Genomic DNA, 23243 nt, shown 5'->3' on the forward strand with positions numbered 1-23243 from the left:
ATGTATTATAATCTCAAAAAAATAAAATAGGGCAAGCCATGGTGGTACATGTGTTTACTCTCAGCACTTGGGAGACAGAGGCAGGAGGTTCTCTGTGAGTTCAAGGACAGCCTAGTCTTGAGTTCCAAGACCTTGAGTGAGTTCCAAGAAAGCCAGAGTTACATGGTAAGACCTTGTCTCAATAACAATAATTATATATGTTATATATATTATTTTTTTAAAAATGCATTTCCTCACCACCTCCATGAGAATAGTTAACCAATTAACAATGTCTAAGGCAGTGCTCTCAATCTGTGGGTTGCAACCCCTTTGGGGGTAGCATATCAGATATCCTGCATATCAGATATTTACATTACAATTAATAATAGCAAAATTAGAGCTATGAAGTAGCAATGAAATACTTTTATGGTTGGGGGTCACTACAACATGTGAAGCTATATTAAAGCATTCCAGCATTGGGAAGGTTGAGAATCACTGGAGGTAACTTTTATCTTTGATATTTCATGTTCCTATCATCTGCTGTTACTGCTTCATGCATGCATCTTGCTCCCCCTCTGACTCTATCTGCCCCTTTATCTCCACAGCATGTGATTTATGTGATGCTCAAAGGTTCATTTGTGAAGGAAAACTCCAGAGTCAGCTGCTTGAGCTTGCTGAGCTCCGGCCTGACTCACTGTTTCCCACTTACATATCTGTAAGTTGCCTAGATGAGAATAGGGTTCCCAAGGTTCGGGGTCAGTGATGGCTGAGGCAGTGTTCCTTATGCCACTGCTGGCTATCCCAGGACTATTCATTAAATACTCTCACACTGTTAAAGGCCAGCCACATGTATTTCCTTGAAAGAAACATTTATTTATGATCTTTATTGAACAGTTTCAAACAAATCCAGAACAGGTTTCACATTTTGAGTCTGATGCAAAGACACTAAGTCATGCGGGAATAAATACTATCCAGTGTGCTCCTGACGTGTGTCTGAGGATGCTTAGGCACAAGGCAGTGTACGTGACAGAGCTGCTCAGAAACCTGCTTGAAAACATGATTTAAACTCTACATTATGATTTATTACAACAAAAGTGTTCTTAACAACTTCTAATTTCAAAACAAAGTACCCCAGAAATCACCTATCCTTTTAAATAAAAAAAATAATTTATACTCTTCTTAAAGGAATTCCAACAACTTAAAGTAAGTTCCAACTCCATGTATGTATATATGCATGTGTATATATATATATATATATATACACACACACACACGTATGTATATTTACATATAACTTAGGTATGCTGGCGCGCTATGCTTCTGCTCATGCAGTTGTGACATGCTGGTGAGGCTCTACAGAGGCCTTTCTGAGAACGCAGTGTAACTCCTCACTCTGGCGAAGAACAAGGGGGTGTACATCTTGTCAATCTCAAAAGCACTCACTGCAGTCTCACCAGTTGATCTAGAAACAAAGTGCAAAACACCAGAATGAGAAAGTTCCAATTTGTTTAAAATCTCAGCATGCTTGTACAGTGTGAGTTTAAAGTCTAAACAATGGAAGTACAGTGTATAACATCTAAGAACTTCCTTCAGAAACTATTTTTATTGGCTGCATAATATTATGACCCCTGCTTGTATCATAACTTAATAATTATTCTTTTGGAAATTTAGGTAGTTTCTGATACTCGACAACTAAAATGATGTGTTACTCTTCATTATGATCTTCAACATATTCCTGAGAGAATTCCCAAGTCAAAGACTACAATCTGTAGCCCTTGTTAAACTGTTTCAAAAGAAAGTCCTATCATTACAACAGAACTAATGATTTAGTACTGATCACTAGCAGATGTGTAAGTGTGTGCATGCTGAGGGGTCACCAATCATGCTATCACAGCTGCATTACACCCCCTGAGGAGACATTAACCAAAGCAGCCAAGTGCCCTTCGACTACTACAAAGACTGCAGTCACCAACAGCTGCAGTCAGCACCTGCTCTGAAGCACTGTCCTTCTGAAAAGTGGTTCTCACTTCCTTATGGGGCAAGCACAGACCTGGGCTTCCTTCTCCTGGGTTTTACTCTGGAAACTGTGCATCAGATCCCAGAGTAAATGGAGAAGGGAAGGCCTGGGCTGTGAGGACGCTGCTGTGCTTGGTAGGCAGAGCCTCCACTGAGTACTGAAGTCATCACAGGGTGGGAGTGTGATAGACGTTACCCTGCAGTCAAGACTGCAGAGCAGATTGAGCGCCTGCTTCAAAACTTCCCTCTCAGAACTCTGGATTCAACCTACATGGAGAGCCCAGAACACCAGTCTTCCTTCAAGCTTACCACCTGCTAACTGGCAGTCATGTGACCAGGTGTCTCCCTCCCCTGCTGTTTTCTAGACTCTTTCTTATGTCTGTACTGCTCCCTTTTGATGCCTTTCATTTTAATTACCTAACAAAGAATAGACCAAACAGAATCAGGACATGGGCATCACCTGCCTAACACACTTGGCTTTGATCTACACTGAGTACCATTGTAACAATGGATTACTTTTGTCAGTATAATTTTTAAAATCATTGTATAATTCCCGAGAATGAACCTCCAGCTACAGAGACTCAGCCCTAGGGTGGAGCGCCCCCTTCGCCTCTGAGTGGGTGCGAGCTGTCGGTCAGCCGCCTCACTCCTGTGCATTCTTCACTTTCCTTTCTGAGGTATGGCTGGGCAGGATCGCCAAGGCTCCGGCTCCTCACACAGGCTCCATCTTTGTATCCTTTTGGGGTGGGGGTGGGAGTGTGTGTGTGGGGGTGTTCTTTATAGTCTTACACTGTGGTTGTACTTTCTAAAAGACACTCAAGAATTCCAAACATATTGAGCTTCTCAACCTAGACAGAAAGTCTACTTTTATGCTAGTCTTGGCATTCTTTTTAAGTTTCTTTTAAAGCTGTACATGGTTAGTTTGCCTGCACATGTCTGTACACCACATGTGTGCCCTGTGCCTGTGCTGGGAGAAAGCGTCAGATCCTCGGGACTGGTTCTAGACAGTTGTAGCTAACAAATGGATGCTGGAAATTGAACCTGGGTCCTCTAGAAAATCGACAAGTGGCCTTAACTGTGTGGCGCATTCTTCACTGCATTCACCTACCTGTAAGTGATGTGACAAGAGTGGTGGATCCAGATGAGTTTGTTGAACCTCTGGTGGCCACTGGAGCACAGTTGCAGTCCCACATGGAAGCTGTGATCTGCCTCTTGGACAGGAACACGACGAAAATACCTATATTTATGGTCAAGTGGCTTCTGTGAAAGAAAAGGTTCGTGAGCTAGGATAACTGTTACAGGAAGCCGGGCGGTGGTGGCGCACACCTTTAATCCCAGCACTTGGGAGGCAGAGGCAGGAGGATTCCTGAGTTCGAGGCCACCCTGGTCTACAGAGTGAGTGCCAGGACAGCCAGGACTACACAGAGAAACCCTGTCTCGAAAAAAACAAATTAAAAAAAAAAAAAAAAACTGTTACAGGAAAATATAATGTAAGAGTCACACTGCAAATAACCTAATAGTTACACATTGGAGGTCACCCTGAGTACCACATGGAAATCTATGAGTGTTCAAAGAAGTGGTAGGTAAAAATCCAGGTTTGCTCCCCACCAGCATGGCTACTTCATGTATTAAACACATGGCTAAAGAAATGAAGACCTAGGGAGGTTACCAAGTTAGCTAAAGTTTCCTAGCAGTTTCAAAAATAAAACTTTTTTCTCCTTTGGTGAAGCCTGGAGTGAGGCCTGGCAGCTCACTGCATTTTAAATCCGAGTACTGCCAGAGACAGACAGATCTCTGAGAGTCTGGGGACTGCCAGGTCTACACAGCGAGTTCCAGGCCAGTCAGGTTATACAGTAAGACCTTATCTTCTTTTATATACATTTATATATAAAGTATAGCGTACAGTTCATGTTTGACAACAACAGCAATACAGTCACAGATGAACAGGTATGGTGGATTTCATTCTAACTGTACTTTTGCACTTCGTGAACGCTGTGACTGGTTTCATTATACAAGGATACTGACATGCCACATGGGAACTCCTCAGACAGCTGCTGTACAGCATTCCAGGAACCTATCAGAGGAGGCAGGGAAGCCAGTGCCATGGTGTCACATGACTCACAGATAAAACCCTACACTATCTCACTACATGGCAATAGGAAGAGAGAGGGAACCCATAAAACCCACTACTTATGTGAACAACAGACACATACTTGCTCTAACTACTGCTCAACTGATATGACAGGTATTACTATGTCTCTGAGCCAGAACTAGACAAAAGAATTTAGAGAAAGTTGCAAAAAATATTAGCCCTTCAGTCCACCAAGAATTTAGAGCACCATAGACTATGTTACATATTAGTAATTACATTAAATGGGCATTTACACTTCCTTCACAAAACAGGAGAGGGAATAAAATAAAATGCTTTTTTTCCCCCCAATAAAATGTTCTCTCTGCAAAAGTCTCCTGGCAGAAGAATGGCCTGTACAAGCAGCAGAGGCAGCAGCAGGTCCCCTGGTTAGCAGAGACAGAGGAGTTGGATGTAAGAGATCCAGTACCACATTCCTACATGTAAGGACCCTAGAACCTAGGACCCTGTCTTTTTGGAAAGACAGATACACTGATCTACACAAAAGTCCAGCTATCCTGGCAGAAACGCCAGAGTATGGTTTACTTTTCCCAGCTGAGAATGGGTGGATGAGCGGCTGTGGGGAGAAGGGCTCCAGCTCCACACTGCATACTCACTTCTTCTTTTTTCTTAGTTATCACAGCAAACACTTTGGTCTGATTGTCTGCATCTTGTGACAAGCGGTAATGACCCAGCAGAATTGCATCCGTTCTAAGAAATAATAAACACACTTTAAATCAACCAGTTATACTTATTTGAGCAATCTAGAAAACGGAGTAACAGCACCACTTACTCAACTTGCTTGTAACAGTACTGGGATGAGAATGAGCCTGCACAGGCTATGCAGGAGAGGCTTCCAGAGACTTCCCCCAGCCCGTTACTGGTTTTTATGACATACATTATTAAGCTATAGAAGCACTGTCTTAGGTTAAATATGAAAATGTAGACTAGCTAGAAGGCTGTATAGAAACACTACCTGGTGTTCCTGGTTCTTAAACGGGGGACAATGGATGGAGGTTCCTCAGGGGTCGTCAACATCATCACATGGCCATCAGGAAAGAATCTTATGTATCTATATAAGAAGAAACACCAAACACCATCACACACCATATAAAACAGATCCTTAGTTTGCAGTCTCCACACTTAGTTGTAGCTGTGAAATCCAGACTGAAACACCATCAGCAAAGCATGGATAAGACAGGAAAGCAACCAGGACCAAGCGGTAGTCTACAAAGGAGAGCTAAGGCCCAGAACTCCTTGGGGGTCTGTTGACCTTTCATTTACTCACCAAATGAACATTAAACTTGTCTCTGTTACTAAAGATCTGTGTTTTCCTGGGGCACTAATTAATGCCTGACAAAAGCAAGACCCAATAACTACACACAGTGACTAACACTACCCTACTTATTTCTCAGCCACAGACCCAAGTGTTGAACAAAGGCTGGGACAAGCCTTATATGCTACAACCAGGACAGAGAATAGGGGCTCAGGAGGGTTACTAGGGACTGGAGGGATTATAAAATATATAAAGAACCTTTAAGTTTTTGAGTGTAGTTCCTGTCATAATATTAGATAAAAATACTGAGGACCATTTTGTAGATAAGTCATAAGCAACAGAAAACAGATCAAATAACTAAGATACTTGAGAGAGAATTTTCCACTCACTCAGTTTACAACAGTTGTACCTGTAATATTCCACTTGGTGCCAAGCTCTATAGAAACCATCAAGAGACTGCTCTCCCTGGCGAATATATGTGGTTTTACTGATGTACACTCCTATTAAAAAAAAAAAAAAAAGTTGCTTTGAAGTACACGGACACAACTTAAGTTATAACCACGTACCATATCCTGCTGTTTTTAGTGTTGCTTCCTTCAGCTATGTTCATATGTACTTAAATCCATTACAAAAAATGAAAACTATATTTTATCAAAATTACCATTGTAGATCATGATTTCTCCTGAGTTCTGGAGTCCAACTTACCATCAAACCGAACACGGGGCCGCTCTAAAAACATCTCTCTCCAGGATGGGTATGCGACAAGTTTCATACAGCTTCTGCCCCACACCTTCAAGCAAGCCAGACGCCATATTTCAGGGTCTCTAGGTAAGAAAGCACAGCATCAATAAATATAAAAAGCTAAGTCCTTAGAAGCAAATGAAAATTTTGACTATCATGTATTTCTTATTAATTCAACAATTATTTGCTTGAAACAGCAAGCCACTGTTTCAAGGGGAAGGCAGAGACAAACAGACAAGGTGAAGACCTTCTGTTCACTGGTGAGAAGAGATTCAGGAAGAGTGCTCAGTGCAAAAATCAACCCCCACGGCAGTCAGATAGGAGCAATACTGTTCAAGAAACTGACCCTTTGGACAGGGTGACCACAGGGACAGGGAAGACTATCCTGGCAGCCCCTGGCAGTGTGAAGTTTGGGTTGAAGATGGGATCAGCACAGAGCCGGCATCCCATTGCTGGCCTCTAGCAGGACAGTGCCAGCTTACAAGTGATGCATGCTACTAGAAGCTTTGAGCATGGTTGTGCTTTCAAAAACTAACTGGGAGAGATGGACTAAAGAAAGTCGACAGAGTCTGAGACAAAGTCGATGCACCCAGACAACAGAGGGTGATAAGTGAACAGAAAGCCAACCTAAAGAACCACGGCAGAAAGTATTCTAAACCTGGAAAAAGATAAACATCTCAGAATCAGGAAAATCAAATACAATCAAATCTGACAAAGAGGTAACCCAATGTGCCTAGCTACAACTTCTAACCAGAACTTCTACTACAGGTCAGGGGCCTGGATGACCCATTCTAAACCCTGAAGGAAAAGTAACTGCTAAGCTGCAGAGAGGCCCCTGTCAACTGCCACAGAGAATCCAACAGTGAAAGGAGACCTGTATGCCAGTGCAGCTCAGGGAGAGCTCTCGAGGCTAGCTATGAGTGCCAAAACCACAGCATCATCCACCACTGTCTCTCAGAACCTGGCAAGAACCCTGATACACTTCAAACCTCAAATGTCCCCAAAGGCTATGTGTTTACAACTTGACCCTCAGTTCACAGTGCTGCTGGGAGGGGACAGAATGTTGGGAGGTAGAGGCTACTAGAGTAGTTGAGGCACTGTGGCGTGCCCTAGAAAAGATTAACAGGATGCTGGTTTCTTGTCCTTTCTTCCCAGCTACCCTCAAATCTGCAGTGGTGTGTGCCACACATTCCAAAGCATTACATTTTTACTATAGGCTCCAAACCACCAGAGCCAACTGACCTAAGGCCTTTGACACCATCCACCAAATAACTTTATGTCTATCTCACACATTTTGTTAGTGACAGAGCACGACCACAGGTCCCATCTATACCTGCAGCTCTAGAAACCCAGCTATCAGCACCCCAAATCTGCATAAAAACATACCCTCCCCCCCAAAGAAACTATGAAAGGTCTCTTCCCGGTCCACAACCTTAGTATTGCAGCTAAGGATACAGAAAGCTTTGGCAGTACCAAGCCCATCTTACTCACGCCCTGTAGTTCCAGACTCCACCAGTGCTTGCCCCACACAGCCTAGAACATTCTATCCACATCCTGCAGTTGCAGGACAGCAAATATCAAAAGCACAGTCCCTAGAACCACGAATACTCAGCCCATAGGCTCTAGTGTAGCTACCATATTTGGTATTCCCAAGAATATGAACACCAGCATCACAAACCCAACTCTTATCTACATGCGCCCCACAAAGCCCGTGTGCATGGGACCAAGTTGCTGGACTTGTCCCTTGAGATCTGGTTCCCACAACTCCAGAAAAGTGACCATCAGAGGTCCAAGTCTCAGAGCTACCCAAAATTGTCCCTGACAGAGAAGATGCCTTTTGCATCAAACAACATCTGGGGTTACTGATGCCACTGATGCCACCATCAACTTGGTTTTATCCCATGGGAGCTGGGCAAGACTAGATCCCATTACATAGCTCAAAAACTGGATGCTGACACCAAGGCCCAGGGATTTCCTAAATCTATCCTAAGAGTTGTGACAAGGACCTTTTCAAATCCTATGGTTCAGGGACCATAGCTACAGGCATCATAGCCCTTGGTATTACTTGTGCTTGTTATGAAGAACCTAAGGACAGTCCCCTCAACATCTCATACAATGAAGGCTATGGCAGATACTACCACAAGTCTCAGTGGAGCCTGAGAACACACACGAGCCATTGCAAAGTTGTATAACTGACTTTATCAATCATTGCAGTTTAGACCCTTCAGAGCCCACAACTGTCTGTAACTCCAGCTTCAGGGAATCTGTCATCCTCACACACATATACATGCAGGCAAAATACCAATTCACATGAAATTAAAAAAAAAAAATTTAAATGTTACTTAAAAAAAAAACCCATAATTGATAGATGTGATTTAGTGAAACTGAAAAGTTCTTTATAACAAAGGCAGCAGCGCTCAAGTAACGAGCAGCCGACTGAACAGAAAACGTCTTCAACGGCTACACGTCTGACAAGATCAAAAACTGGTGCAAGAAACTAAACAGCTCTCAAAAGAAACAGCTGCAAGTGTTCTTAACTAACACTGAACCATTTCCCCAGTCCCAAAGTTTCTTCTTTAATAATCATTCATTTTTTGATATATTAAGTTTCTCTCCTGAAATTTCACTTTTTTTGTTTGTTTGTTTGTTTTTTGTTTTTTGAGACAGGGTTTCTCTATGTAGCCCTGGCTGTCCTAGAACTCACTCTGTAGACCAGGCTGGCCTCCAACTCAGAAATCTGCCTGCCTCGACTCCCAAGTGCTGGGATTAAAGGCGTGCGCCACCACTGCCCGGCACACATTTCACCTTTTTAGAATCAAACTGTCACTTCTCCCACATATAATTAATGGAGTGATATTGAGATTTACCACATTTGAAGGGTTGGCAGCAATCCAGTAACTATTCGATGGTTTGTGCAGCAGACTAACACACAGAATTATTAAAAGCCTAAGCTTTAAATAATTCAAGTAGTTTACATAAAATTCTAGATTCTAAATGGTATTGGGCTATTTTGGAAATAATGCAACTGAATTTTAAGAACTACAGTTATAAAAAATTCTAGATGCTAAAGATTCACTGTTTTATATAAGAAACCTATGGAGGAACAGTTGCAAATGATTTCACACTGAACTGTAACATTTTTAAAGCATACAACAGTTTATTTAAGGAGTCAAAACAAAACTCCAGTAAATCTAAAGTTAAATCATTAACGCCTCATGGGTTCAGAGCTACTACACGAACACTGAGGATGTATTCGTTCTGCCATATCAACTGAACCCTCATGGGAGCTGTGGAGGCAGTCAGTGTGCCTGTATCTGCCTGGCCGTGTGCTATACCCTGGGAATCTAGCACATTCTAACCTTTAAGTGCTGTTATTTCAGAAAAATCACATTAAGTACAGCTTTGCAAATTTTCTATTTAAGCTTTTACTCAGAACATCAAGTTTTTGGGTTTGTTTGTTGTTTGTTTTTTGTCAAAGTTCACTTTTACTTCACTGTCTGAGTCATAACATCCAGTACCTGGCACAGATATAGAATCCTCTGCACACCAGTGATAGCTGCTCTAATGATCTGAGGTCCAAGTCACTTGACACCACCCACCGGAAGATGTACATCAGCACCTCCATAGGCAGAACTGCAACAGAAAATCATCTTCAGTGACTTCCCTTATTCTTAGTGCATGTGTGTATCCGAGAAATCTGTCACTATAGCCCCAGACAGCTCAGAGACACAGAGTGCATTAACTAGCCAGCAGCAACAACAACACTTTTCACATAGAGTTAATGCTAAAGAATAATTTTCCCCTGGATAATTATTTTATCACCAAGATATATTAAAATAAATATAAAAATAAATATAAATAAAAATAAATAAATATAAAAAATGATGTGACGCTTATATTTAACACTAAAGCTATTTTTATTTAAGAATATTTTAAACAGTCCCCCCCATAAGCAAGCAGTACTTAATATACAAACATGTTAACTCGTGAACACTTAGCCTCATCAGGACCACTGTGCACTCCGGCTGATGTGCACAATGGCACCAGTGTTCCTCCAGCTTCCAAAGGAATTCACTGAAAAAAGTATGGTGTCCCAAACATCTGCATGCCCAAATCTGTTGTTTCAAATTCTGAAAAGCATAGATTTATATCTATAGCTATTTCTATTATAATTAGAGCACCATCATCTAGGTCACTAATCACCTGACTTCACCCCGAGGTTCAAGGGTTTCTGAGTGACAACAGCCAAGGAGCCACACCTGATATGTGAGTCTGGCTGGTCTCAAGCTCAGGCTGACAGAGTTTGAGCACAGACTCCTGCAACGTGAGCTGCTGCTGGAAGTACGACAGGAGATCGGCCATCTTGCTGGCGTCCTCGTTATCTTCAATGCTGCAACCAAGAGGGAAGGAGAAAACTGAATGCATCAGGCCATTGGAGCAGACAGCACCTTCAAAACTGCTTTAGAAAGACAACCTAAAAAACCAACTTTCTTATTACTTTTAAAAGATGTGTTAATGTGTGCCCTGCCTTGTTGCAAAGTTCATACTAAGTTTTCCAAATGAAAACATTATGGTCATTATCCAAACAAAAAGTTAGGATTTTTAGGCTCAGGTGCTGAGATTTAATTAGTTTATTTGTGGTGAATTTATGAGTTATCAAAAAAAAAAAATAAGTAATTTGAAAATTTTGTCTAAGTTCTTTAGTGAACTTTTTTAGTGTAGGTGTTTGACTGTTAGTATGTGCACCAGAGGGCATCAGATTCCTCTGGAACTGAGGCTACAGTTTTGAGCTGCCATGTGGGTGTTGGGAATTGAACTCTGGTCTTCTGAAAGAACAGCCTATGCTCTTAACTACTTTGTATCTCTCCAGCCTGTATTTAGTGATCCAATCCCTTCTTACTGTATGAAAATAAAATATAAGATGCCATTTGAGTTGCTAAGTTTTCTAATAAAAACTCCCTTAATTTGTCATGCTACCATAAAGACTAAAATATCAAACTTGAATAAGCCTTAGAATCCACAAATCATCTACAGATATTTACAGTTGCAAGGTTCTTTCAGCTTTCCATTTTTGAGAAAGTTAACCTTAAAGTTGATCAGTTATGAAAAGACTTGCGTGAGGATTGAATTAGGAAAACAGGAAGGACATTTCACAATGCAGAAAGCAGATATGGTTGGGCTTAGATAAACACAATGGCCCATCTACCAAAACCTCAACACAGACAGGCAGTGGCGGCACACACCTTTAGTCCCAACACTCAAGAGACAGAGGCAGGCAGATCTCTGAGTTTGAGGCCAGCCTGTCTACAGAACAGCCAGGGCTACACAGGGAAACCCTGTGTCAAAAACAAAACAAAAAAGCCTTCCAAACCAACAAAAAAATCAAACAAACAAACACACACTTCAACAGGGGTGAAACTGTCACCAAAACAGAATCCTCAGGACTTCCCAGATCTGGTATACGGCAATACAAACTTGACAGATATGACAATACAAACCTAACTGATCTGGTAATACAAACTTAAAAGATTTGTTAACACAAACCTAACAGATCTGATAACACAAACTTGACAGATCTAGCAATACAAATTTGACTGAATCCTTAAGTACCCCCCATAACATCTGAGTTTCTATACATTTTTTTTTTCTTAAAAGCACCTAGCAAAAATGTATAAAACTGACTAAGATCCATGTCTAGGTAACTAAGCCCAAATGACTCATGAAGTATGAACTACTTCACACTGTTCAATCTAATTTGGTGAACATGGCGCTAAGACCAAACCCTGGGCTTTGAGCGTGCTGGGCAAGGAGTCTGCTAACAGAGCTACATTCTTAGCCCTGGGATGCTCACTGTAAACCCAACACTTCCTCCTGGGCACAAACAGCTTTCTTTTTCAGGCCATCAAGTTGGGCTTTGGAGAGAAATTAGGCCAAAACAATTTATAACTGTCTTTGAAATATACTCTTCATCTTATTTCAGTTGAAGCCATCGCTGCTCCGTCATGACTCGAAGGGAAGTGCTGTCGGTTACAGTGAAACACGGTTTCTCTCAGTGCTTGTTTATGCTTTGCACCCACACCTAGGCAGTGCTACCTTAGAGATTTGATAATGCTAGTTCTAGATACACGGGGAGAATGAAATCACCATAGCTTAGCCTTTTCCTAACAAGATGCCTTTCTGAAAGGTCAAACAGATTCAAACACAAAGACTAGTATAATGAAGTGCTGCAGACCCGCCACTCGACTTCGAACATTAGGAACATATTTGACAACTAGTGTAACGACATTTTAGTGCTTTCTACTTCAAATAGATTTCAAAACGCTGAAATGTATTCTTTAATTTACTCTTTTCAATAAGCATCAATTTAATTTTACAAACTTCCATCACCTTGTTTGTTATATGTATTTAAAATGCAAATCTTAGAACATCTCTAAGTAAGTAAGTCTACTTATAAATACGGACACATTAAACACGACAGAATAGCGCCACCATCTTAGCAGGGTAAGAGTTAGAACAGCAAAGTGCTTAACGTACAAACTTTACACATCACTGTCTGTCAAGTTAGATACGCACTAGCTGCTCCCGACGCCGTCGCCATCTGGAGACCGGGCATAAGTGATCTTGAACTCAATGTCAGGTACTAGCTGCATAGCCCTGCGGTAGAACTTGATGGCTACAAGAAGAGACAAAGCTAATTAGGTATGGCCACACATTTCTCTCACTTACTTTGACTGCACTTAACTGTGGCTGGTAGACTTTATGAACAGCTGAATACTTCAAACATGCAAACATGCATACTGAACAAAGGTATCTCCAAATCATGCTGCTCAGGTACCTGCCCTCTCAAAACTAATAGGTTACAGAGACGTAAGATGTGATTTGTTTGTTTGTGTTGTTGTTGTTTGGGGGATGGGGGGTGGTTTTTGTTTGGTTTGGCTTGCTTTTTACGGACAGGGTTTCTCTGTATAACAGACCTGGCTATCCTGGAACTCACTCTGTTGACCAGGCTAACTTTGAACTCACAGAAATCCACCTGCCTCTGCCTCCCGAGTGCTGGTATTAAAGGTGTGTGCTACTGCTGCCACCCAACCAATTTGCTACATTCTGTCATGTTTTCTGCATCCTCTGCATCCTGAGCAGACTACCATACACTGACTTCATGTGGCAACCTCACAAACTAATGCAGACTTACACAAGGGACTTGACCAGTTAAGACACTTAAAATATGGATAGAAACAGCAGTAGAAGCAACTTCCAAATAAATACAGTAACTTCAAATAATGTTATTTTCCATGTGTTTTCAAAGGACTCAATCTCAAACATTTTCTCATGCTTTTTCCAACATTTCAATGACTAAAATTAACTACCAAAACCAAACCAAAACAACAACAAGAAAACCTTACTATCGGTTTACGGAGTACCACCACTCTGTTCATGTGTATATTATCTACCGCACTCCTCGCTGGAGGCAGAACCTAGATCATGGACTGCACAGGACAGGAAAGGACTCCACCACAAATGCATTTCTATCAGGTTTACAGAACCAGAAGCTGAAGCATCTGCCTTTGTTAAAACTTAAAGTCAGGCTTAGAAAGGGGGCCTAGGTATTCTCTGATTTCATCTTTTGTCTTTCATTCATCTGAAATATTTTCACATGTGAAAAGAACACAACATGATATTTATTAACGAATCACTAATATAAAACTAAATACAGAGAATGTGTCTTACTCATCCTACAAATATGATAAAACTGCCCTGCAATGTATTTTGTAAACTAACTATATACAGCTTATTTATTTTAATTAATTATTTTTGTGAGAGCAGGTCTTTACTATGTAACCCTAGCTGGCCTTAGAAATCATTATGTCAAACAGGTTGGCCTCAAACCTGAAAGGATCTCCCAGTCTCAGGCATACACTACTTTAAAAATTATTTCAAGCAGGAGGAGAAAAATGTCCTATACCAAATAAATTCCAGTACAAAAAAAAAAAAAAGAAAGAAATATTGATCACTAACAAAGAGTTGCAGTTGAGAAGAGGAGCTTACCTTCATAGAGAGCTCCATTTTGTTCTTCCTCCACTGCCTTCAGGAAGAGTTCTCGAGCCTGTGAAATGAGACGGTGAAAGAAAAACCTTTGAAAATCTGTTCAGTAAGTGGACAAGCCACAATCCCAGCCCTGGAGAGGCAGAGGCAGCAGGATCAGGAATTCAAGGTCATCCTTACGGGAGGGCAGCATGGGTTTCATGAAACTGTATACGAAAGTAAGTAAATAAAAGTAAGTTATAGCAGAAAGGGCATTCTTAAATGGTGCTGTAGAAATTGTACATCCAAAGCAAAACATTGGAATTTGACCTAAGTCCCACAGCTTACATAAACATAACTCAAAAATAAGTTAAGAACTCAAAAGCAAAATGCAAAACTATAAAACTTCAGGAAAACTGAAAAAATCTTGGGGACCTAGATGGCTCTTAGGTGTGAGCCATGAAAGGGAAGGTTTTTACAACATTTGCTGGACATGATGGTGACAGCCCCCATGTAAGAGAAAGATCAGATGAAATGGCAGGCGTCAGGCAAGCAGCTAGATGTGGGGTACTTCCAGTGTGAACAGCTACAAACGCTCCTGATACGGTAATGGCCGACCGATATAACATGACATGCTATAGTTCAAAATGTGAAAACAAACAAACAAACAAACAAACCACCCAACTAAACCTCCCAAAGACAAGGAGCCCAGGCACAGAGTTAGATGGCAAAGGCCTAAGGAGGTGAGGCAGGGAGATCACTGTAAGGACGAGGGCATGCTGGCCAACGCGCTGAGCTCCAGGTCACCCGGACTACAGAATGAGAACCTGTCTCAAGAAAAATAGAATTCTCTAAAAAGGCAAGGACATCTTGCCCCTGCGTTTAGGGCTTCTGCTGTAATTTTTGGACATCCACATTTTTAAGACTAAGTGAAACTTAGGAGGCCACAAATTAATAAACCTTACAGGAAGAGAGTGGGTAATAGTAAAACAGGCTCGTAGTAGTGACTGTGATAAAATGCCAGGACCCAGAAAGTTCCTGTGGGTCATGGTTCCAGAGGTTTGGCATTTGCAGTAGCATGCTGACATAGCAGGAAGCTGCCGGAGATGTGAGCAGGAGGCTCACATCTTTAACAGCAAGCAGGAAGCAGAATGCAAACTTGAAATGGCATGAGTCTTTAAACTCTCAAGGTTCACCTCCAGTGACATAGTTCCTAAGTCTACCCAAACAGTGTCACCAACTAGGGGCCAAGCATTCAAACGCCGGAGACTATAGGGGACACTGCTCATTACATCACAACAAAGCCACAGCAATATTGTCTCCTGAAACACTCAGAAGTACAGGTAAGGTAAGAGCAGGTCAGCAGGAATACTGGTCAGCTGGAATTTCCCGTATCAGAAAAACATTACTTTACTTCCCAAACTACGTCTCCGTCATCAGAACACACTGGTGAGCTTACTATGTGTTAAAAACAGAGTTAAGTTAGTCTGTTAGAGCATTTCAGCACTTACCTTTTCTTCCTTTGCCAGTTCCTGTCTTCCTTTGGTGTCTGCAGCTGCTTTCAGTATAGAGCTTCTTCCTGCTCTGCAAGGCCGAGTTTCTACATTACTGGAACCTACACCTGGGGTAAGTTCAAACATCCACTGAGCTCTGAACATCTGGAGCTGCGCCTGTGATGGAGAATATTTGAGGACCCATCACTAGAAGGCAGTGAAACTCTGGATTGCTTCATCAATGTTTCTGATATCTACTTCACTGTATACTGTTGCAATTCAAAGACCAGAAAATAGTCTCAAGTCTCTCTCTCTGTCTCCCTCTCTTTGTCTTTCTGTCTGTCTGTCTGTCTGTCTCTCTCTCTCTCTCTCTCTCTCTCTCTCTCTCTGTGTGTGTGTGTGTGTGTATGTGTGTGTGCCTGTCTCTCTCTCCCCCTCCCCCTTCCCTTCTCCTTCTCCCTCTCCCTCTCAAACCAAATACGTTATGAACATACTTTTAAAACATCATCTTCTGAGGCAGGCAGATCTCTGAATTAGAGACCAATCTGCCCTACAGAGTGAGTTCCAGGACAGCCAGGGCTACACAGAGAAACCCTGTCTCAAAATCCAAACAAACAAATAAAAACAAGAACAACAGAAAAAAAGGTTTTTTTTTTTTTTCCTGCTTAAAAAGTTTTCTGCTTAAAACTTTAAAGAATGAATACTAGACAAAAGTAAGTCTGTCCATATAGTAAAAAGCCTAAAGATACTAGAAAACTAAAATTTAATTAGATTTGAGATTATAAGCCCTGATGTAGAGGCAGAATTTATATGTTAACATATGTACACATCTAGTAGATATTACAAAGCTATAAAAACTTCTATAGATCAGGCAAAGTCTTTCTTTTAATAAACATTCTCTACTCCAAAAGGGAAATCCTTTTAAACACAGATCATTTAAATATAAAACACAGAACAGGTCAAGCAGGGTAGACTACTTTTAAGGAAGAAATTGTTACCCCAACTTCTGAAAACAGTCAAACCATCACCCCATGTGGGTCCTGCCTCAGCAGGATCACACTGCCTCCCTGCTCCCCACCCCAAGGACCTGTCTTTTGAGGAGGGGAGTCCATCCTCAGAACCCCCATAGGACCAGCTCAGGCGGTCCATTAAGACAGCCGGCAGGGCAGCCAGCCAGGCTTCTTCCTTTGCTGTCTCTCCCATCCACCTCCCAAGGCCTTGACAAAGTGCCTTTCAAAAAGAGTCCCGAAGAGTCATCTCTGCTTCTCTGCCTTCTTCCCAAGGAACTCAAACCAGTGTACTTCTGAAATAGAGGGTCACTGCTAGCAGAATCTCAGATATTATTTCTCGGTAACTTTCTAGAAAGGTATCTTATAGATGTCTTAACAATATTCTGCACAGTGCTCTGCTTCCCAGTCTTCCAATGTGTTACATTCATGTCTGACCTGCAAAATCTTTAGCTGCATCCATTCTAATAAATGACATGCACCAAGGAAGCAAGCATTATATAGCTCATAAGTTCAATAATTAGCTTAATTGCAGTAATTTTTGAGTTTAATACATATAGACTTATCCTCTCACTTCCCTGTTATCTCCTTAGATTTAATTTTCTGGTTAACTGCTATATCAAAAGGGAGTGTACACTTTTAGTTTTGATCCACATTGCTCGTGTATCCTCCAGAAATATAATGGTTGTCTATAATCTCAAGTGTAACTCGTGTTTTCACAGTCCAGACAAAAATGGACATTATTCAATAAATTATTAATTCATTGAGTTATGGCTAAATTTTTAATGAGACTTATTACCTCTTCAAATATTTAACAACCATTCATATTTTTCCATTAACTGTCTGTTCACCTCTCTGCCTTGTATTCCTCTAATTTATGCACATAATTTATACACTGAGGATTCTAACCCTCTGGTCACAGTTGTTCTAGCTATTTCTCTCAACTTTATGGTGCCTTTTGTTATAAACAGGCTTTAAACTTTCAAATGATCAAATCTCCAACTTGTTCATTAATAGTTAGGTGTTCTAAGTCATGCTTACATATTACTTTTAATACTTTACACCTACATTCTGGGACCAAAACAACAGTTCAGGAGAGTAAAATCACCTGCTGCCAAGCCTAATTACCTGACCTGAGACCTATGTGCTAGGAGAGAAATGTCTCCCAGCAACTGTCCTCTGACCTCCCCACAGGCATTGTGGCACATGAGTATACAAACACACACAGGTAAACAAATGTAAAAATATTAAAATATATAGAGAATTTCATATTTTTACAGAAAAAATATGGTTTAAGCATGTTATAAGAAATATCATGGGCTGGAGAGATGGATCAGCAGTTAAGAACACTCACTGCTCTTCCAGAGGTCTGAGTTCAATTCCCAGCAACCACATGGTGGCTCACAACCATCTGTAATGGGATTTAATGCCCTCTTCTGGTGTGTCTGAAGGCAGCTACAGTGTACTTATATAAATAAAATAAATAAATAACTCTTTAAAAAAAGAATATCAAAGTCCAAACTAGGCCATAATGGTGCATGCCTTTAATTCCAGCACTCAGAGGCAAAAGGCAAGGTTTTACAGAGTGAGTTCCAAGACTGCCAAGGCCCTGCCTCAAAAGAACAAAAAACAATCAAAAAACATAAACCAAACAAAAACAGCAACAAAAAAACACAGACAAAAGAATATGTAAGCAGCTAAATTCCATGCAAATAAGAGCTGACAAAAGCTCCCAATTGTGACCACCTTCTACTTATGGGACAAGAATTCAATACAGAACTGAAGACACGTGCCTGCAGGTCTCTCTCAGCTGGACTCTCATTTCCTTCATCGCCTACTCTGACAGCATCAGAATGACAATCTTCTTCCGCTTCTGCCTGAGAAGAACAAACCAGAACAGCATCAGAAACTGGTAAACACTAGTTTCCCTCTGTGGTCTTCTCAGTCAGCTGTTAACTAATGCCACACCTTTGAGTTTGTGGAACCCACTTTGAATATCAAAGCCGCACAAAGTTCAAGTTATGAAGGCTGAGATGTCAATGAAATACAATTCCTTCTTTCTGGATATCTACTTTGGTTAAGTTTAAATAATACCAATAAAAAGAAAATTCGCGCCTTAACTTTTATAATACTGTAGAATCAATTCTGCACTTCTAGGTGACCCTGGCTCGGTTCCCAGCACCCTCATGGTGGCATACAATCAGCTGCCTCCAATTCCAGTGGATCCAACATCTATTTTTCTGGCCTCAGTGGTCATGATATCTCAGTCAGGCATGGTATTCCATGCTTTTAATTTCCACACTCTGGAGAGAGAGGCAGGCCACATCTGAGTTCAAGGCCAGCCAGGTCTACATAGTGAGTTCCAAGTGCAGAAATATAGTGAAACCTTGTCTTAAGGAAAGAAAGGAGAAAGGGGGGGAGGGGGAAGACAAAGAGAAAATCAGCCCTTCTCCTTTTCCCTATTTAAATGCTGAGGACTGGAGTCCAGAGCCTCGTACATGGTAAACCAGTGGCTCTAACAGAGCCACTGAGCTGCAGCCAAACTCACCTCTTCTATTTCTATTATAAACCCAACCCTTTACACTGGAGTGGCTTAAAGTGGAATAAAGGTGGACTGACTAGTATGCAGCTTTGGGCTTAATAAATGTCTCCATTTACTATTACCACTGTATCCCTTTAGTCTCAGTGAATTAAGTAACTAGAATGAGTCCGTAGGAAGATCAACTGTTGCCTAGCTCAGTCTGTTAGCTAATAACTTATCAGCAAGGGGAAGCTTGCTCAACACTCAGCATGATCAGTCCTACACAGAAGTGTGGCAACGAGGGAAATGATCCTGACGCTTAGCTAGGAATAATAACAAATGGATTTTATTGCCTCTGGTCTCTACACACATGTGCAGAAAGGTACATGTACAGTTTCATACACACATGTACCTGCGCACACACAGGGAAACACATATACATACCACTGTCATCCCCACCCCACCCCCAAAGCTAAAAAAACAATTCCAAAGACAGTAGACAGGACCTTTTATATTAGCAAATTTTGGCTGTAAGTTATTTCCAGGGAAGAGGTCTATTTCTAGGTCTTATCACCACAGATCTTTGAGCACGGCAACCACACAGTTGTACCACGTAAACAAGCTCTACTCAGACCTTATCTCTGGCAACCAGACTCAAGCAGGGGCCTGTAAAACTTGACTAGTCGGTACAGAGTAAAATCATTGGTGCTCTGTAAACTTACTCCAGTGAAGACACAAATGAAAGAAGCATTTGTTCTATGTCGGGAGTCTGGGTTTGGGCAAAGGGCAAGGGCTTGGACAGCTGTTCCCCAAAGGATCCCCGTGTAAAGAGATCCTCGGCTGGCACTCCTGGATGTTGAAAGAACCTGAAGGATCTGGCCTAACAGGAGGGTAACAGTTCCTACTATGATGTGCTGTTTCGTCAGAGGTTCAAAGTAAGGGGACCACTTGGACCAGCTGATCCTCCAGATCATGAGCCAAAATGAACTGTTTCTAAATGATCTCAGGTATTCTGTTGTAATAAGAAACTGATCTACCAGGAAATACGAGAGGGACCTTGAAATGCATGGATGTCACTGAGAAGTATACTTCTCTCGAGAGTCTAACTTATCACTACAAATCCTAAAGATAGCTAATGAGAGAGGACCCGAGTCCCACAGAGTATGTTTTTAGAAAGACAGGCTTCTTGCTGTTGTCGGGCAGTCAGACTAAGCGAACCTGATCTGAAGAGCTTCCCCTGCTCTGGTCAGTTGGCGATGCTTAATGCGCTGCTTGCTATTCTGGACCTAGATTGACATCTTCCTCACTTCGCTGCATCTACTTCAACATTCAGGTAAGGGATCAAGTCAGCAGCATTTTCCATTGTCTTTTGTGTTATCTTACAAATGCATTCGTATTGAAATTACTTGCCTCTCTCAGTAGAAAGAGTATATTGAAGGCAGAGAACACATCTTGGTCGCAGTTGGTACCTTTAATACCAAATACACCACGTGATTAAAATGCCAGCCTCACTAGTTTTTGTTGGTTGAAACAAGGTCTCATTCTATGTAGCCTAGGATGGACTGAAACTCACTACATAACCCAGGCTGGTCTTGAATTTGCAGTGATTTTCCTGCCTCAGACTCCTGAGTGCTAGGAGGAATGTGTGAACCACTACACTGTGATCTTCTTTTCTTTGGAGAGACATCTGTGAGCTGGAGAGATGGTTCAGCAGTTGAGGACTGGATAGTCTTCCAGGGGACCTCAGTTAGGTTCCCAGCATTCATGCACATAATAGCACCAAAGGATTGGAATTCTCATCTGGCCTCTGTGGAAACCTGCACATACATGGCATGGTGTCTTAGTTAGGGTCACCATTGCTGTGATGAAACACCATGACCCAAAGCAACTTGGGGAGGAAAGGGTTTATTCGGCTCACACTTCTACATCACTGTTCATCGCTGAAGGAAGTCAGGACAGGAACTCAAACAGGGCAGGATCCTGGAGGCAGGAGCTGATGCAGAGGCCAGGGAGGGATGCTGCTTACTGACTTGTTCCTGCATGGCTTGCTCAGCCAGCTTTCTCATAGAACCCAGGGCTGCCTGCCGAGGAATGGTACCACTCGCAATGGGCGGGGCCCTCCACCAATCAATCATTAAGAAAATGCATCACAGGCTTGACTACGGCATCTTTCGGAGGCACTTTCTCAGTTAGGTTCCTTCCTCTCAGGTGACTCTAGCCTGTATCAGGTTGACATAAGACTATCTAGCACACACACTTTAAAACATTAATTTAAGGAGAGAGAGAGAGAGAGAGAGAGAGAGAGAGAGAGAGAGAGAGAGAGATCCGTAAAGAGAATTGGTGATTTCTGGGTCATCTTTTCAGATGTGACATCTGTGATTAAAAGTTTATCACAGATCACAGTTCGGTGATACTGAAGATCTGGTACTGTATCAAAATCCACACCATGCCAGGCTAATAAGAGGCTCAAAAAATTCCTATCTCAGAACAGAATCCATTGTTAATCTTGATTTTGACAGTAGGAACTGGGATTTTACTACATTTGGTTGATTTCAGTGACACTTGAAATAAGCAGTACTTTCATTGTTGAAAATTACTCAAGCATCACCATATAGTTTAGTGGGTTGTTTCGTCACAGATGAGATTAAATAAACATAAAGGTCAAGGGCTTAATCCTGGTCAGAGGATTACTTCTGAAAGTTTAGAAGAATAATCAATTAGTGTGTTTTCTGTGCACCAGACTAGTTGCATAAAATAAACCGTTTCGGCCAATTCACGAAAAAACACGACAGCCACTTGAGTGTTCTGCCAGTCAGGGTATCTTTCATTCTTAAATCATTCAGCCCTAACTGGGGATGAGTTTCTTAAGTCATTGCAGAGCCTACACATTCCGTGCCACAGTCCCGTGAGACCCGAGCTGTCACACATGGAGCTTAAGCGCAGTCTTTCCGTCCGCACATCAGAGAAGCGGCCAGGGCCCTCACTATCACGAAACTAGACAGGAGTCCTTCCAAGCCCAGTTTGCCAGGACCGTCTGCCAATATCCTTCCGGAACCACTGACGCTTTCGGGTGTTCGTCCCAAACCCGGAGCTCCCGAAATCATCTATGGGCCGGGCTGCCAGAACAGGAGCAATCAACAAGTGTCTCCCGCTTGCCAGGGGCACCTCCCTCGTGCAGAAGCCAGGACAGTTCACCTGAGACCCGACTCCCAGCTCGGACAGTCCCGAGCGACCGAAGCGGGCCTTTCCTCGGTTGTCCGTCAAACCCTACCCTCACCTGGGGCCACCTCCCTCTCCGATTGCCCGGCCCTCGCTGCCCTCCCTCCCCAGTTACCATGCTGGCGGGCGGCCGGCCCAGTCTAGGGGCTCCCCGCGCCCGGCTCCCGGAGGGGTGGCGGCTGCCCGGTGTCTACTCCTGCCCGTCTGCTGCAGCGCGGCTTAGCAGAGTTCTCGGTCGGAGAAGCGCACCAGGCAGCGGCAGTAACTGCGGGCCCGGCGTACGGCAGCCATCTTCGCGGGACAGGGGGCTGGAGGCAGGCGCGCTGCGGCGGCCGGGGACTCGAGCTGCGGAGAGGTCGCCGGTCGCCAGCGGAGGCCGAGCACTGAGCGAGGACCGGAGCGTCGGCCCAGCAGGAGACGTCTGGACGCAGCGGCGGAGCTGCCTGCTCTACTGCGGAAACTGCGCCGCCGCGCCGCGCCGCGCATGCGCACTGCCGCCGCCTGCCTGGCTAGTAGCCACCGGTCGCGGGCTAGGGCGAAGGGCCTACTGTGTGCAGCCGTCGGTGTAGCTAAACTGACCCGCCTCACTCAACCCGCCTATTTGTTGCTGAGAACACCCAGACAGGAAGAAGCAGACGTTAGCTCAAAATGTTTGAACCTGAATTTGGAGTAAAGCCCCTGAGTCGATCCTAATTGAACACTAGGAAACAGTACTTTAGGCGCTCTGGGCACTGGGTGCCCTATCAGAATGACAAGAGAGAGCGAAAACTCAACAATCATTGCACCCAACAGACTCTGGACCGAAGAAAACATACGCTCATGTGTGCAGCCGGAGAGTGGT

At 42.7% G+C, this 23243-nt stretch overlaps 1 protein-coding gene across 2 annotated transcripts; it reads right to left on the bottom strand.

Annotated features, from left to right (window-relative positions):
• Window positions 1–831: 831 nt before the first annotated feature.
• Window positions 832–23241, bottom strand: Fbxo9 (F-box protein 9). 2 transcript variants are annotated; one of them, XM_076937926.1, is made up of 13 exons: window positions 23218–23241; window positions 18456–18539; window positions 15674–15832; window positions 14187–14244; window positions 12714–12813; window positions 10400–10530; window positions 9659–9773; window positions 6105–6223; window positions 5809–5899; window positions 5100–5195; window positions 4741–4834; window positions 3104–3255; window positions 832–1441 (listed from the first exon to the last, which is right to left on the bottom strand). In XM_076937926.1, the coding sequence occupies exons 1-13, from the start codon at window positions 23221–23223 to the stop codon at window positions 1333–1335; spliced, it is 1314 nt and encodes a 437-aa protein (XP_076794041.1). In that variant the 5' UTR covers window positions 23224–23241; the 3' UTR covers window positions 832–1332. The 2 variants fall into 2 exon arrangements, with proteins under 2 accessions (XP_076794041.1, XP_034365280.1); XM_034509389.2 differs by lacking the exon at window positions 23218–23241 and adding an exon at window positions 22518–23145.
• Window positions 23242–23243: the final 2 nt, after the last annotated feature.

This window comes from Arvicanthis niloticus, chromosome 7, assembly GCF_011762505.2.
Source record: "Arvicanthis niloticus isolate mArvNil1 chromosome 7, mArvNil1.pat.X, whole genome shotgun sequence".
Lineage (NCBI taxonomy): Eukaryota > Metazoa > Chordata > Mammalia > Rodentia > Muridae > Arvicanthis > Arvicanthis niloticus.